The sequence below is a fragment of the Piliocolobus tephrosceles genome, chromosome 16, assembly GCF_002776525.5.
Source record: "Piliocolobus tephrosceles isolate RC106 chromosome 16, ASM277652v3, whole genome shotgun sequence".
NCBI lineage: Eukaryota > Metazoa > Chordata > Mammalia > Primates > Cercopithecidae > Piliocolobus > Piliocolobus tephrosceles.
Window position 1 is genome coordinate 58,419,542 of NC_045449.1, and position 17,444 is coordinate 58,436,985.

General features: G+C 37.7%; 1 protein-coding gene across 3 annotated transcripts in view; it reads right to left on the reverse strand.

Moving 5' to 3' along the window:
- The window catches only part of SMURF2 (SMAD specific E3 ubiquitin protein ligase 2), a 135,810-nt gene that overhangs the window by 53,243 nt on the left and 65,123 nt on the right, over positions 1-17,444 (reverse strand). For 2 of the 3 annotated variants that reach the window (XM_023212037.3, XM_023212038.2), the window contains 2 exons: positions 13,226-13,264; positions 5,128-5,236 (listed from right to left, as the gene is read on the reverse strand). In XM_023212037.3, coding sequence (XP_023067805.1) covers positions 5,128-5,236; positions 13,226-13,264 — 148 coding nt within the window. The remainder of the gene's footprint in view (positions 1-5,127; positions 5,237-13,225; positions 13,265-17,444) is intronic. The other variant, XM_023212039.2, reaches the window with a different exon arrangement.

Consider the following 17,444-nt stretch of genomic DNA (forward strand, 5'->3'; position numbering starts at 1 on the left):
AAAAACTCTTATCACGGTCACATTTTAAATACATTTCAATGACATGACCTACTTTTCAAGCGATAGTGTCAAGGCTGACAGACCAAAAATCTGACCTACCTGTTATATTTTAAAATGCTGTAGAACAAAAGCTGTTTGTAACGCTTTTCCCCTGCTTCTTTCCTGTATGCAGGCCTTGAGCGAGCAGGACTCTTGCAGATTTCACTTCACTGCCTGCAGACAAGCAGAGCAGGGAAAAGCGTTACTGTACTTTCCTGTGCATACACCTGCAAGTATGTAAAAGCTCTACCACAGCCAATTGTTAACATGGCATCAACCCATGCAAAAAGATAATAACATGTCAGTAGAATCCTAGCTCTATTTCAATGACAATAAGAGGTCAAATTTTTGGTCCAGCAACCTTGATCTTAAAGTATTATTCAATAAATTAGCAATATCAGAAAAATTCACCTAGTATAGAGAAAAGCCTAAACCATTTAAATAAGGACTAAAGTTTTTAAATAAGTGACATGGAAGGTACACTTGAGCCCCGGGATCCAGCTGTGCCTAAAAAATGCCCACCCCTGGGCTTTTAATTACGCAAATCAGTACATTCCCTTTTAAAAAATTAAGCCAATTTGAATTTGGTCTCTGTTACTTGCAAATGAAAAAATTTGAACTAAAATATTGTTCAGTATGCATGTACCAATTTTCTTTTTATTTTTATGAAAATATTCACCCTTTATTAGTAATTCAAAAATTTGAAATAAAACCAAGTTAGTTTTTTTTTTTTTTTTTTATACTTTAAGTTCTAGGGTACATGTGCATAACGTGCAGGTTTGTTACATATGTATACTTGTGCCATGTTGGTGTGTTGCACCCATCAACTCGTCAGCACCCATCAATTCGTCATTTATATCAGGTATAACTCACAATGCAATCCCTCCCCACTCCCCCCTCCCCATGATAGGCCCCGATGTGTGATATTCCCCTTCCCGAGTTCAATTGATGTCATTGTTCAGTTCCCACCTATGAGTGAGAACATGCAGTGTTTGGTTTTCTGTTCTTGTGATAGTTTGCTAAGAATGATGGTTTCCAGCTGCATCCATGTCCCTACAGAGGACGCAAACTCATCCTTTTTTATGGCTGCATAATATTCCATGGTGTGTATGTGCCACATTTTCTTAATCCAGTCTGTCACTGATGGACATTTGGGTTGATTCCAAGACTTTGCTATTGTGAATAGTGCCGCAATAAACATACGTGTGCATGTGTCTTTATAGCAGCATGATTTATAATCCTTTGGGTATATACCCAGTAGTGGGATGGCTGGGTCATATGCATGTACCAATTTTCAAATACACCTACCAGATCTGTTTTGGCATGTATCTACTGGCATGTAATTCCAGAGCCAGAATCAAGTACTAAGTAGCTGAATTACCCAAACTAACCATTTTTTTTAAAAGTTACATTAGGCCGGGCACGGTGGCTCACGCCTGTAATTCCAGCACTTTGGGAGGCTGGGGCAGGCAGATCACCTGAGGCTGGGAGTTCGAGACCAGCCTGACCAACATGGAGAAACCTTGTCTCTACTAAAAATACAAAAAACTTAGCCGGGCATGGTGGCGTGCGCCTGTAATCCCAGCCACTCAGGAGGCTGAGGCAGGAGAGTCACTTGAACCCAGGAGGCAGAGGTTGCAGTGAGCCGAGATTGCGTCATTGCACTCCAGCCCAGGCAACAAGAGCGAAACTCCGTCTCAAAAAAAGGCAAAAAAAAAAAAAGTTACATTAAACTAGTTGTCCAACTAGTAAGCCTGGTTTACAGGTATGCTGAAATACATATATTGATTACCTCAGTCCTCAGGGCAACGCATCACTGGCTTAAGCAACTTCATCTGTTAGTCCAATGTGCCATATTTTTTATGTGCACCATGATTTGAAAAGGTTGGTAAATTCTACATTAAACCATAATAAGAAATTCCTAATTATAGACCTTCTGGAAGATAGCCTAACTCTGAATTACTAAAAATTATGAAATATATTGTATTACTTAAGGGTGCATGTCACAAACATTCTGTCCAAATATTCCTGGGCCAGAAATGAATCTGAAATATTACCTTTTCTTATACACTGAGAAGTACATGCTCTCACTTTAATGAAACCTCATGTAATATAACATACATGGCAACATAAACAGTAAATCCTTTTACAATTGAAAGTTAAATAGAGGGCTCTATTGGCTTCTATTAAAATTTTGACTTACTAACAAATACATGATTTATAAACAAGTTTCAGGATGTTTTGTTGAGAGGGGGAGAGGGACGCCTCTATAGGTGAATATAATGTTACCATACAGACCAAAATATATACTCAGGATTTTGGGCTAAAATTTAATTATTAGACTTTTGTTTGTATAGTTAGCCAATTAAAGGCAAGGGTTTTGCAAAGTGACTTTAGAAACAATCATGAGAGAAGCCTCTGGTAGCCAATTAATATTAATTGTAAGATAAACCCTAATAAGCACATGAAAAGATGTTCAACATCATCAGTCATGACGGAAATGCACCTCAAAACCATGACCGGATACAACTTCATACCCACTAGCGTGGCTACAATTTTTTTTAAAGAAAATAACAAGTGACAGAGGAATAAAGAAACTTCCAGTGGAAAACAACAGTTAAGACAGATCAAAATCAGGATGCCATCAGCAATACTCTGAACCTACACTGTCCAAAATGGTACCCACCAACCACACGGGACCCTTGAGTACTTCAAACGTGGCTAGTCCACACTGAGGCAAGCAGCCAAAGAAACCACTGATTTTTTTTCTTAAAATGAGAAAACTGCTGATTTTTTAAAGACATAGTAAATATGTATATATACATATATGTAAGTAGCTCAGTATTTTTATACTGACATGTTGAAAGTATTTTTGATATATTGAAATAAATAAATTATTATGCTTCATTTTACGAAACAGGGTCTCGTTATGTTGTAGCTGGATTATAGGTGCAAGCCACCACACCCAGTTTATCGGCTTAATGTCATCTGTTTCTTTTTACTTATCTTAATGTGGATGCTAGGAAATTTGAAATTATAGATGAGCTCCCATTTGTGCCTTACATTATGTTTCTACTCAACAGTACAGATTTAAACCTAGAAGATAATGGGGCAATGTATTCAACATTTGGAGGTAAAGTGATATTTCACCTAGAAGCCTATACTCAAACCATATCAAAAGATAAGAAGTCAAAATATATCTTCTGCTAAGATCTCAACTTTCTTCCCATCTTTGTATTATTTCTCAAAATGACAATGGAAGATAAAGTTCACCACAACAGGAGAGTAAACAAACAAACAAAAAAAAGAAGTCACTAAACCTAGAAGAGACAAAGGAAATTGCCAGGCAAGTCCCAGGACAACTGCACAGCAGGTCTTAGAGAACCATCACACCAGACTGAAGAAAGAGAACAGAGACTCCCAGGAGAGGTATCTCCAAGAAGAAACAAAGCCAATGGAATACTGACAGAACTGAATATATGGAGAAAAGATCTTTAGTTCTGTAGGAGAGTTTGAGAATCATGACATATAATTTCACATTTCTAGCTAGGAGATAAATAGAAAACTAAACAAAAGGGGAAAGTAGCTGCTAACTTCAGAAAAAAACAAAAGCTGTCAAGAAAGAAAATATAATTCTTGTACCCATGTGACCCAACTATGGATATTTACATAATCATAATAATGTAAACATGGAACAATGGTTTAACCAAAAAGGTTCATACAATATACTGGAAGACTAAAAAAAGGAGGGGCTTGTGAGTGGCATGAGAATGGGAATGATGAATACCAATTTTAAAAGCTGAACCACTGGGCTGGGCATCGCAGCCAATGCCTGCAACCCAAATACTTTGGGAGGCCAAGGAGGGAGAATCTCTTGAGTCCAGGAATTCAAGACCAGACTGGGCAATATAGCAAGACTCAATCTCTACAAAAAATTACCTAAAAAAAAAAAAAAAAAAAATTAGCTGGGCATGGTGGCATGCACCTGCAGTTCCAGCTACTCAGGAGGGTGAGGTGGGAGGAGCAGCTGAGTCCAGGAGTTTGAGGCTGCAGTGAGCTATGATTATGCCACTGCACTCTGGCCTGAGCAACAGAGTGGGACTGTCTCTAATTTTAAAAGAATTTTTAATAATAAAAAATAAAGCTGAATCATCTTCTAGGTAGGAAATTCAAAAATACCTAAAACTAGGTTTGGTGTGGTGGCTCATATCTGTAATCCTGGCACTTTGGGAGGCTGAGGCAGGAGTATCACTTGAGGTCAGGAGTTCGAGACCAGCCTGGCCAACATGGTGAAACTCCGTCTCTAATAAAAATACAAAATTTAGCTGGGTGTGGTGGCGAGCACCTGTAGACCCAGCTACTCGGGAGGCTGAGACAGGAGAAATGCTTGAACCCAGGAGGCAGAGGTTGTAGTGAGCCAAGATGGTGCCACTGCACTCTAGCCTGGGTGACAGAGGAAGACTCTGTCTCAAAAAAAAAAAAAAAAAAAAATTACCTAAAACTAAAAAAAGAAAACTGTGAGGCTATAAAATAAAAAGCATATCTAGAAACAGATGAAAATACCAGAATAAACAGCCAAAGTTATTAAAGCAGTTACCTTGAGGATGGGAATCAGGAATGAGAATGGAGCAGGGAACTTGCTGTTTTCCAGTAAAAGCTTTATAGTATCATTTGCCTTTTTAAAAAGGTGCATATGTTCCTATGGTTAAAATAAAATTTAAAAGAAAGAAACCATCCATATAAAGGCAAAGAGAATTCCTATTCAGTGCAACCCAAATTCTTATTTCTGATGTTATAATTAGTCTAAAGTGGTGAATCAATACCTTTATTTAATTGAAAAAAGAGGTGGGGGACTGCTCTACTGTGATCCAGTTTCATTTTGTTCTTCATAGAATTTAAGGGATACCTCATCTTTCAGAACCTGTCTATAAGCCGAAGCACATTCCCACTGGGCTTTTCTTTACCCCTTTTGTGAAGACCAAATTATACCACAGATGAAACTCAGATCATTTCCCATGATTCTTTTCAAAGACTATATCAAGTAACATTAATTATATGTTTCATTTCAAACTAATTGTTTAAACCTACAGGTCATAATGCTGATTCCACTTTGGATCGAGTGTATTCTTCACAGTATCTGTAGAATGGCATTGCCCAGATCCATCAACCACCACCTTAGCAAATGGATCAGGAAGTCCTGTGAAAAAAAGATTTTTTAAAATTAATAATTTGACATTTAAGATAGAAGATTAGTTATACAAACATTCCATTTGCTACAAAAGATTATTCCTTTCTTTTAAAAAAAGCTTAACATTTAGCTATAAATGAAGAGTCCATTTTTTTAAAAAAAAAGACCAAAGTTACTTCTACATAAAACACTAAAACTATATTTTCCTCGTTTCTGTCTCAAAATATTCCCAGTTTAAACTAAAATCCAGAGGTTACCTCATAATGTGGAAGTTTTTATAGGTTGTTACCAGCCCTCTGACCCCAGGAAGGTGAATTCTTGTAACTATTCATGGATTTTTCTTTCCAAATGTCTCCCTCAGTAGCTCATTTAAAGAAAGAGTTTATTAAAGGTTTTTATACAGGAACACAGGCTACAGAGAAATCAAATTCGCAAATGGGTTTTGCTGAATAACTACCAGGGAAAATGAGACTGAAACAAAAGATGTAACACTCTGCCTTAAAAGAGCTTACTATCTAATTGGAAAAATAAAAATACTATACATGAAAAACAAAAAAAACAAAAATACCTGAGAATAAACAAGTGCTTAGTGATACTGATTATAATGCAAACACTTATATCACTATGTTAGGTACTACTCTAAATACATTCATCTTTAATCCTTATAGTAACCCTACGAGGTAGATACAGTTATTATCCCTATTTTACTGATGAGGAAACTAAGGCACAAGGCGGTCAATTAACTAGCCCAAGGTCACAGAGTAGTAAATGGCAGAGCCAGAATCTAAAAGTGTAGATTCTAAACCCATGTCTGGTTCTCAACTTCTTGCTCTGAACCACTATGCTGTATTTTACCTCTTATTTACTATGTGGTCCAACAGTGAGTACAAGTAAGAGCTCAGAAAAACAGGAGAACGGTTTGAATGTGAACAGTAAAGAAAGGGCTTTGAGGAGAGGGGACTCATCTGGGCTTTAAGGCAGGGGTCTCCAACCTCTGGGCCATGGGCCAGTACAGGTTCGTGGCCTGTTACAGCTGGAGGTGAGTAGCAGGAGAGTAAGCATCATGGCCTGAGCTCCACCTTCTGTCAGATGAGAGGCGGCATTAGATGCTCACAGGAGCTCGAACCCTATTGTGAACTGCACGTGCAAGGGATCTAGGTTGTGTGCTCCTTATGAGAATCTAATGCCTGATGATCTGAGATGGAATAGTTTCAACCTAACACATCCCCTGCTCCCCATGTCCTGGGAAAAATTGTCTAGAATGAAACAGGTCTCTGTGCCAAAGGTTGGGGGCTGCTGCTTTAAAGGACATACAGGAGGAGGAGGACTTTCCTAGCAATAAGAAGAGTGCCAAGGAGGGTATGACAATACAATATTTAAAAGACTTTGAAGAATCCAACCAAAGAGCTTGTGCTAAGGTGTAAAAGTAAGTACTGTTGGAAATATGACTGATCAAGTAACAGAGGCTTAAAAGTCAGACAACAGGGCTTGGACTGACTGAGGTAGATAACAGGGAGTCATTTCAGATTCTTGAGCATGGCTGGAACTACAGTTCTATTTTTCTATCAGTGGTATTCAGGGTCCACTAGAAGAAGGAAAGACTAGAGGCAGACCATACATGAAGCAGTTGTAATTATCCAACAGTAGGATGAAAAGACCCTGAATGAGGGAAGTCATATGGAAAGGGAAAGGAAATGACAATTAAGATAGCTATTCTGAAAGATCTAATACAAATTAATAAGAAACTTGTATCAAAGATGACAACACAGTTTTCAGCCCAAAGCAATAATGGAAATGATTCTTTTGACAAAAATTTAAAAGGTGGAACTAAAAATGCTAGAGAGACACAAATGACACTTCACGTGTTAGACATATTGGGATAGAGTAGATTTCCTGTGGACAGCTGAAAATACTAGAACAAAACAGCGTTAACTGTTGGTGACTGGAGAAATTTTGCATGTTGGTCTCAATGCTAATTTTTTTAAGATACTAATCTGCCAAGTTTCAAGGACAGACAAATCACCTATCAGTTTCCCAATTCTAGGACTCTGTGATCTATCGCCTTCAAATATTAAAGGAGGACCAAAACCTAAGGGTTAAGTTTCAAAGAAACTGGGCAAGTTAGGGTATTAAATCTATTTGACTATATCATTCTTGAAGCTGAGTACTATGCACAGTATTTCAATAACACCTAACCATTTATAAATGTGTTCAATGGAAGAATGTTTTTATCTCCACCCTCAATACATGAAGTATTTCCTCCTGGGAAGAATTCACTCTATCTTGTTATTTTCACTCTACTATTTAAATAAACATATAAATGTATGTTTATAAGCAAAAACAAAAAAAAATCACATTTCTAAATTTTCCCTTTGAGTGTTATTAAACTAGTTGAAGAATTAAGTCTCTCTGCTGGTTTCTTGCTTTTTTAAAAAAATAAAATTAAAAAGAATTAAGGATTGGCCAGGCACAGTGGCTCACGCCTGTAATTCCAGCACTTTGGGAGGATGAGGCGAAAGGATCACTTGAGCCCAGGAGTTTCTGAGACCAGCCTGGGCAACATAGTAAGACCGCCCCCCACACCCCCCACAAAATGATTTAAAAGTTAGCCAAGCATGGTGGCATATGTCTGTAGTCTCAGCTACTCAGGAGACTAAGGTGGGAGGATCACTTGAACCTGGGAGGCCGAGGCTGCAGTGAGCCATGATCATGCCACTGCACTCCAACCTGGTTGACAGAGCAAGACCCTATCTCAGGGGAAAAAAAAATTAAGGATTAAGAAAAACAACATCTGACAAAGGACTAATATCCAGAATCTACAAAGTACTCAAACAAAGCAGCAAGAAAAAAACAATCCCATCAAAAAGTGAGTTAAGGACATGAACAGACAATTCTCAAAAAAAGATATACCAAAAAGATAGGCCAACGAGCAGATCGAAAAATGCTCAACATCACTAAATATCAGGGAAATGCAAATCAAAACTACAATGCGATGCCACCTCACTCTTGCAAGAATGGCCATAATCAAAAAATTTAAAAATAACAGATGTTGGCATGGATGCAGTGAAAAGGGAACACTTTTACACTACTGGTGGCAATGTAAACTAGTACAACCACTACGGAAAACAGTATGGAGATTCCTTAAAGAACTAAAAGTAGATTTACCGTTTGATCCAGCAATTCCACTACTAGGTATTAACCCAGAAGAAAAGAAGTCATTATACAAAAAAGATACTTGCACACACGTTTGTAGCAGCACAATTCACAATTGCAAAAATATTGAAGCAGCTCAAATACCTATCAACTAATGAGCGGATAAAGAAAATGTGGTGTGTGTATGTATATATACATATAGATACATATACATATATATACATACACATACACAAACACATATATACATATATACACCATGGAATACTACTCAGCCATTAAAAAGAAATAATTACATTCACAGCAACCTGGATAAAACTGGAGACTATTATTCTAAGTGAAGTAACTCAAGAATGGAAAACCTAACATCGTATGTTCTCAGTCACATGTGGGAGCTAAGCTATGAGGATGTAAAGGCATAAGAATGATACACTGGACTATGGGGACTGGGGGAAAGGGTGGCGGGTAGCGAGGGATAAAAGACTACACACTGGGTACAGTGTACACTGCTCGGGTGATGGGTCCACCAAAATTTCAGAAATCACCACTAAAGTCCTTATTCATGTAATCAAACACCATCTGTTCCCCCAACACCTATTCAAATTAAAAAAATAATAAAAGAAAAACAATTTTTTCCATACAAAATGTGGCTTCCAGATCCTTAACTAAGTAGGAAAGTCACAGCCTTTTATGTTCCCTTTCTGTTAAATAACACAATAAACAAAAATACAAGTTCAATACCTTAATTAAAAAATACATAGGTTTCAACTTAACCTGATTATATTATTCTACAAAAATTTAACTTGAGAGCCAAGTTACTCTAATATGGTCAAAAGCTATCAGGTTTTCTGAAGTTAGTGAGACATCTAGTGGTAAATACAAAGTGGCTAGAGAACTTTCTGCATTTTAAAAAATTTCTCAGCCAGGCACAGCGGCGTACGCCTGTAATGCCAGCACTTTGGGAGGCCGAAGTGGGCGGATCACGCGGTCAGGAGATCGAGACCTTCCTGGCTAACACGCTGAAACCCCATCTCTACTAAAAATACAAAAAATTAGCTGGGTGTGGTAGCACATGCCTGTATTCCCAGCTACTTGGGAGGCTGAGGCAGGAGAATCGCTTGAACACGGGAGGCGGAGGCTGTAGTGAGCCGAGATCGCGCCACTACACTCCAGCCTGGGTGTCAGAGACAGACTCTGTCTCAAGGGAAAAAAAATTTTTTTTTCTCAATTCTCCATTATTTCTGAGGCATATAAAACAGCTAAAGCTCAAAAACCTCCTTACTACACAAATGCACTTGAAAAGCTGCAAATAATAATAAAATAACATTTTCAAGTCAAAAGTGTGTTACCTTCCAAAGAAAACAGCTTTATTTTCAATTGGGCCAAGAAAAAAAAAAAAAATTTAGCCAACTCATCTTGGTTCTAAATGACTTCAGTTTGGCCCCCTATAAAATACCTTAACACATTACCTTACACAGAAATCTTTTTTAAAATGTTGCAGAAGAACAAATCTGACAGTAATGAAAACACTCCTTTTCATATAAAAAGCACACATAAAACAGATAACAAAGGCAGGGCACAGTGGCTCAAGCCTGTAATCCCAGCACTTTGGGAGGCCGAGGCAGGAGGATCACGAGGTCAGGAGTTTGAGACCAGCCTGGCCAACATGGTGAAACCCCGTCTCTATTAAAAATACAAAAATTACCTGGGTGTGGTGGCACATGCCTATAATCCCAGCTACTCAGGAGGCTGAGGCAGGAGACTTGCTTGAACCCAGGAGGCAGAGGTTGCAGTGAACCAAGATCACCACTGCACAAGACTCCATCAGAAAAACGAAAAACAGATAATGAATAAATGGGTAAATACATGATAAAGTTAATGGTAGAATCTAGATGGTGGATCTTTACTATAAAATTCTTTTATCTGTTGCTTTATGTTTGAAATTTTTCCTGCGAAAATTCTGGGGGAAAGGAGAAGTGACTTATTTTTAAAAGCCAATAAGCTTGAAAACAGTTCAAAAACATGAGTTAATAAAACTTTTCTCAACAAGGATAGCACCCAATAAACAGTATTATCTCACATACAAATTACTCTACAAAAGACAACACATGGCAGTGTATTTTTTCCTGCAATGAAAAGTATATGTCTATTTCATCACCCTATAGTCATACTTGGTATTAAAATTTGCTTTTCTCATTCAATACAATTTTAATTGAATCACAAGCAAAAATTTAACTATATTTTACTATTAATAACTGCACTGATCAACAAACACACATTCCTTTATATTTAATTGAAGAATTTAGGAATTACTGTCTCTGAAATTAACGTGGGCCACCCTTAACAGGTCAAAAATCTCTGTAAGTATACATGTAAATCTACCACAGAATAGACCTGGTACCTTGGCCAGTGTGAACCTGGGAGGTAACTTCCATCCCTGGCTAACTCCCCTCTGAAGCCCTAAGGATTACTGTTCCTGTTTCCCTTTCCAGGCCATCAAGAGTCTCCCATTCTAAGTTTTAAAGATAATCACACTGTTTCCCCTAATCTTATCCCTAGAGCAAGTTCACACTCTTAGAATTTTTATCAATTTTTACTGCCTACACCAATGAAAAAGGGAAAAGATTTCCTTCTTTCTTTCACTTACAATTTAAGGACAAAGATCATATAAGGGGTAACAATCAGCTCTCTAAAGTTTATAAAACATTAAAATATGATTCCTCTAGATTTCCTAGGAAAAATTAGGTAAGGATATCTGGATATTTTATTAGAGAAGCTGTGTCCTGGGACTCTAGAGGAAGGAAATTTGAAAAGGAAAGCTGGGAGACAAAACTGAAGATTTTATCTTCAAAACCGGAGCAGATGTCTTAGAGGCTACAGAAGCAGCTGTAACAGTGCTCCTCTCAGCTGGGTGCGGTGGCTTACGCCTATAATCCCAGCACTTTGGGAGGCCAAGGCAGGAGGATCACAAGGTCAGGAGTTCGAGACCAGCCTGACCAACATGGTGAAATCCCGTTTCTACTAGTAAATACAAAAATTAGCCAGGCGTGTTGGCGTGCACCTGTAATCCCAGCTACTCAGGAGGCTGAGGCAGGAGAATCGCTTGAACCCGAGAGGTGGAGTTGGCAGTGAGCCGAGATCACACCACTGCACTCCAGCCTAGGTGACAGAGTGAGACTCCGTCTTAAAAAAAAAAAAAAGTGCTCCTCTTACTTCCCTCCCTTTTTTCCTTGTGTAACCCTATGTGCCACTTTTCAGGCCCACTAGGACAAATCCTACCTTAGATCAACCTTATCAAAGGTTAAAAAAAAAAAAAAGTACACCTCAGTTAGTAGCAATAGGGATGAGGTAGGAAGTGAGCAGCAACCTCAGAGACAACAGTGATTGGCGGCAACAGGGAGAGATGGGGAGTTCTGTGGCCACTGGGACCTTCTACTGTGACAAGCTTCTGGGGAGAAGGCACATGGTACATAAATTTAAACTGCTTATAATTTTCGTCCTATGTTCCAAATTATCCTATTTTTCTTATGTAAGCAGAAAGATAACCATAAATATTTATAACTATATAGTTTTATAAGATGTTATTTTATAAACTTTAAGTTCTGCTCTAGAAAAACTCAAAATAATAAAATTTCAAGTGGAATGAAATTAAGTGTAATTTTAAATTATACTGGCCGGGCACAGTGGCTCACACCTGTAATCCCAGCACTTTGTGAGGCTGAGGTAGGAGGATCACTTGAGGCCAGGAGTTTGAGACCAGCCTGTGCAACACAGCAAGACCCTGTCTCTACAAAGAATAGTAAATAAATAAATAAATTAGCTGGGTGTGGTGAAGTGTGCCTGCAGTCCACCTACTCAGGAGGGTGAGGTAGGAGGATCCCTTGAGCCTAGGAGTTTGAGGCTGCAGTGAGCAATGACTATGCCACTGTACTATACAGCCTGGGTGACAGGGCAAGATTCTGTCTCTAAAAAGAAAAAAAATATATATATATATATAGCTTATTTATTTTAATCAAACCCCTAAAAATCATCTACTATCACATGAAATCAAACAGCACACATAGCCTGTGACTTGAATTTAAAAATTTAATGAATCGTCTCTATTCTAATTTCAAATATTTTACATACAAAGTGTTGTTGGCTGAAGAAGCTTTTTTGTTTTGTTTTGTTTTGTTTTGTTACCAAAAATTGTATCATTTTTAAGCAATAATTTAGAGCTACAACAGAATAAAGATTGTTAATATACATGCTGGGTACTTCCCAATCCCCTCTCACAAAACTTAGTACTAAATAAAGCCAGGGAAAAAAAAAAAATCACAACAGACTGGTAAATATAACGCACATATGGGAACCAAACATCTGCTTTGGAATCTGAGACGTAAGAGCATCTAGGATCAAGTGTGGCAGAGATTTCTTTCCTACACTCTGGAAATTCCAAGCAGGCTCAACGACTTTTCTACCTTCCAATGAATCCTGAATGAATACAGTTTCCTATGAAATTTTCAAAAGGAAAAAAGTGTTCACAAAATAATCTCTTAAACCTTTCCTAGGATTCTAGTAGTATGCACACCTTCAATATACATTACACACATCTGCATCTACATACCTGCATATACACGCATTCTCATAAATACATGGGAGGGGTTAAAAGGAAAGGGCTAAGGCTAAAAAGCACAAAACCTTCTAAAAAAAATATGATGCCAAATGGCTCTGAACCAAAGCATTCATAATAAAATAACACTGACGATATTTCTGAATAGAGGAACCCCTAAACCAGAGAACTCTGAAAATCCTGTTCCCAAAGATCTACATACAATACACAAGATTTAAAGTTAATTTACTTACGGAAAAAATCCTTTTTCACCAGGTTTTTTGCACAGAGTACTGTAAAAAAAAAAAACAAAAAATACATGGGAAAAATTAAAATGTTAAGAGTGTACTGTTACATTTTAAAACACTGAAAACAGCAGTGAATAGTTAAACCCTAACTATAGCAAGGTATGAAACATGATCACAAACTTTCAAGCTAGCAAACAAAAGACAGTTGAACCAGTGGTTGCAACTTTAGCAATGATCACCAGTAATAACTGAGGGCAAAGAAGTTTACAAATCTGATATTCTAATAATAAGATAGAAATTCAATTCCTATCTTCTATCAAGATCTATTCTCTGAGAAACTCAGTGACAATGGGAAAAATAGTTCAAAGGAGATATGTAAAGTCAGGTTGCTATTATCTATTTTAAGGATGAAATAATTGTATACTGAAGAGGAACATAAATAAAGATAAAGCTTTCCTGATATAGATGATTTTTTTTTTTTAAAATAACATTCTGTTCTTCATCTAAATGTCACAGAAACTTCATAGGAGAAATCAAATTACCTTATCCTAAATAGTCAGTTAAATGACGAGATATGTCTACTATATCTTTGAAGAATTTAAAGTTAATATATTCAAACTAGATATCCCAAATCCACATTTTCCAAGTTACTATACCTTAAATTACTTACATGGATGGATGCACAACCTTGTGAACATACTAAAAAATACTGAATTGCCCACTTTAAAAAGGATAAATTTTGGCCGGGTGCAGTGGCTCACACCTGTAAGCCCAGCATTTTGGGAGGCTGAGGTGGGCGGATCACGAGGTCAGGAGTTCGAGACTAGCCTGGCCAATATGGTGACACCTCGTCTCTACTAAAAATACAAAAAATTAGCTGGGCGTGGTGGTGTGTGCCTGTAGTCCCAGCTACTCGGGAGACTGAGGCAGAAGAGTCACTTGAACCCGGGAGGCGGAGGCTGCAGTGAGCCAAGGCTACACTGCACTCTAGCCTGGGCTACAGAGCAAGCCTCTTTCTCAAAAAAAAAAAAAAAAAGGAAAAAAAAGGATAGATTTTATAGTATATGAGTTACATATCAATTTTAAAATTACTGCTTACAGGCTGGGCACGGTGGCTCATGTCTATAATCCCAGCAGTTTGGGAGGCCAAGGTGGGTGGATCGCTTGAGGTCAGGAGTTTGAGACCAGCCTAGCTAACATGGTGAAACTGTGTCTCTAGTAAAAATACAAAAATTAGCTGAGTGTGGTGGCACACGCTTGTAATCCCAGCTACTCAGGAGGCTGAGGTGCGAGAATCACTTGAACCTGGGAGGTGGAGGTTGCAGTGAGCCAAGATGGCACCACTGTACTCCAGCCTGGGCGACAGAGTAAGACTCTGCCTCAAATAAATAAATAAATAAATAAATAAATAAATAAATAAGCAAGCTTATAGAGTCATAAATTTAAAACTTCTTTAACTCAAACTTGATACAAGAGAAAGAAAAATACCAATTTTCATATATGTAAATTTTAGTTTATAAAATACCTATGAATGTAATGTTTGGTATTTCTATCCACTTCTACTAACAGTTTAAATGAATTACAGCTACTGGAAGTTTAGTGTATAAAAGCTCATTTGACATAAACTTGGGAATGAGTCTAAATAAATACAACTAATCACTGTAAGGGTTCACACAAAAAAAACCTTTTGAAGACAGATGTCATCAGTAAATAAATAAAATTATTAAGTAAGCACAAGACACTGATATACTAGGCAGAGTCCCTTAGGCCATGTCTTAGAGTTTTGTTTTTAAAAATATAAAAACTCAATTGATCATGAAAACTAGGGCCATAACTAAGAATAACAAATCACAAACTGGATTTAGAAGAACTCCTCCCAAACTTTTGTCATAATATAAATTGAATAGAATATTTAGGATCAATACACATGTAACACAAAAAAAATCTAAATTACAATCTTCCGTTTTAATGAGGTAATGATGATTTTTTTAAACAAACCACGAATTGATTCATGAAGTGAAATGATTTCACATCTGACTTCAGAGAAAGAGAAAACATGAGATCTCCTCCAACACACTGCCACCAAACCTACATATTCCTTCTTTTTTTCCTTCCTTCCACTGACAATGTCTACTCTCCTCTCTAAGACTATCCTCTATCTCATATCCAAACACCATTTTCTTGGGGATCTTCACAGCTGTTATACATATCCTCTATCTTGCCCCCTTTTCTAACTACTTTGTCAGCATTTAAACATACTCAAGTCTTACCCAAGCCTCCCTTCAGCCATCATCTACCTCTTCCCCCCATAATGAAACTTCTTCAAAGAAAATAAATGTGCAAAAATCACAAGCTTTCCTATACACCAATAACAGACAAACAGAGCCAATTGCTACAGAGACAATAAAATACCTAGGAATACAATTTACAAGAGATGTGAAGGACCTCTTCAAGAAGAACTACAAACCACTGCTTAAGGAAATAAGAGAGGACACAAATAAATGGAAAAACATTCCATGCTCATGGATAGGAAGAATGAATATCATGAAAATGGCCATACTGCCCAAAGTAATTTATAGATTTAATGCTATCCCCATCAAGCTACCACTGACTCTCTTCACAGAATTGGGAAAAAACTACTTTAAATTTCATATGGAACCAAAAAAGAGCCCTCATAGCCAATACAATCCTAAGAAAAAAGAACAAAGCTGGAGGCATCACACCACCTGACTGCAAACTACACAAGGCTACAGTAACAAAAACAGCATGGTACTGGTACCAAAACAAATATATAGACCAATGGAACAGAACAGAGGCCTCAGAAATAACACCACACATCTACAACCATCTGATCTTTGACAAACCTGACAAAAACAAGCAATGGGGGAAAGATTCCCTACGTAATAAATGGTGTTGGGAAAACTGGCTATCCATATGCAGAAAACTGAAACTGGACTCCTTCCTTACACCTTATACAAAAATTAACTCAAGATGGATTAAAGACTTAAACGTTAAGACCTAAAACCATAAAAACCCTAGAATAAAACCTAGGCAATACCATTCAGGACATACGCATGGGCAAAGACTTCATGACTAAAACAAAAGCAATGGCAACAAAAGCCAAAATAGACAAATGGGATCTAACTAAACTAAAGAGCTTCTGCACAGCAAAAGAAACTCATCAGAGTGAACAGGCAACCTACAGAATGGGAGAAAAAAATTGCAATCCATCTGACGAAGGGCTAATATCCAAAATCTACAAAGAACTTAAATTTACAAAAAAAAAAAAAAACCAATCCAAACAACCCCATCAAAAAGTGGGCAAAGGATATGAACAGACACATCTCAAAAGAAGACAATCATGCAGCAAACATGAGAAAAAGCTCATCATCACTGGTCATTAGAGAAATGCAAATCAAAACCACAATGAGATACCATCTCAAGCCAGTGAGAATGGCGATCATTAAAAAGTCAGGAAACAACAGATGCTGGAGAGGATGTGGAGAAACAGGAACGCTTTTACACTGTTGGTGAGAGTGTAAATTAGTTCAACCATTGTGGAAGACAGTGTGGCAATTCCTCAAGGATCTAGAACCAGAAATATCATTTGACCCAGTAATTCCATTACTGGGTATATACCCAAAGGATTATAAATCATTCTACTATAAAGACATATGCACACGTATGTTTACTATGGCACTATTCACAATAGCAAAGACTTGGAACCAACCCAAATGTCTATCAATAATAGACTGGATAAAGAAAATGTGGCACATATACACCATGGAATACTATGCAGCCATAAAAAAGGATGAGTTCATGTCCTTTGCAGGGACATGGATGAGGCTGGAAACCATCATTCTCAGCAAACTCACACAAGAACAGAAAACCAAACACTGCATGTTCTCACTCATAAGTGGGAGTTGAACAATGAGAACACATGGACACAGGGAGGGGAACATCACACACTGGGGCCTCTTGGCGGGTGGGGGGTTAGGGGAGGGATAGCATTAGGAGGAATACTTAATGTAGATGACGGGTTGATGGGTGCAGCAAACCACCATGGTATGTGTATACCTATGTAACAAAACTGCACGTTCTGCAGATGTACCCCAGAACTTAAAGTATAATTTAAAAAATTTTTTAAAAAGATCTGCCTACACTTTTTGACTCTACTTCTTTACCTCCCACTAATGCCTTGATCCACTGCAATCTGGCTTCCTCC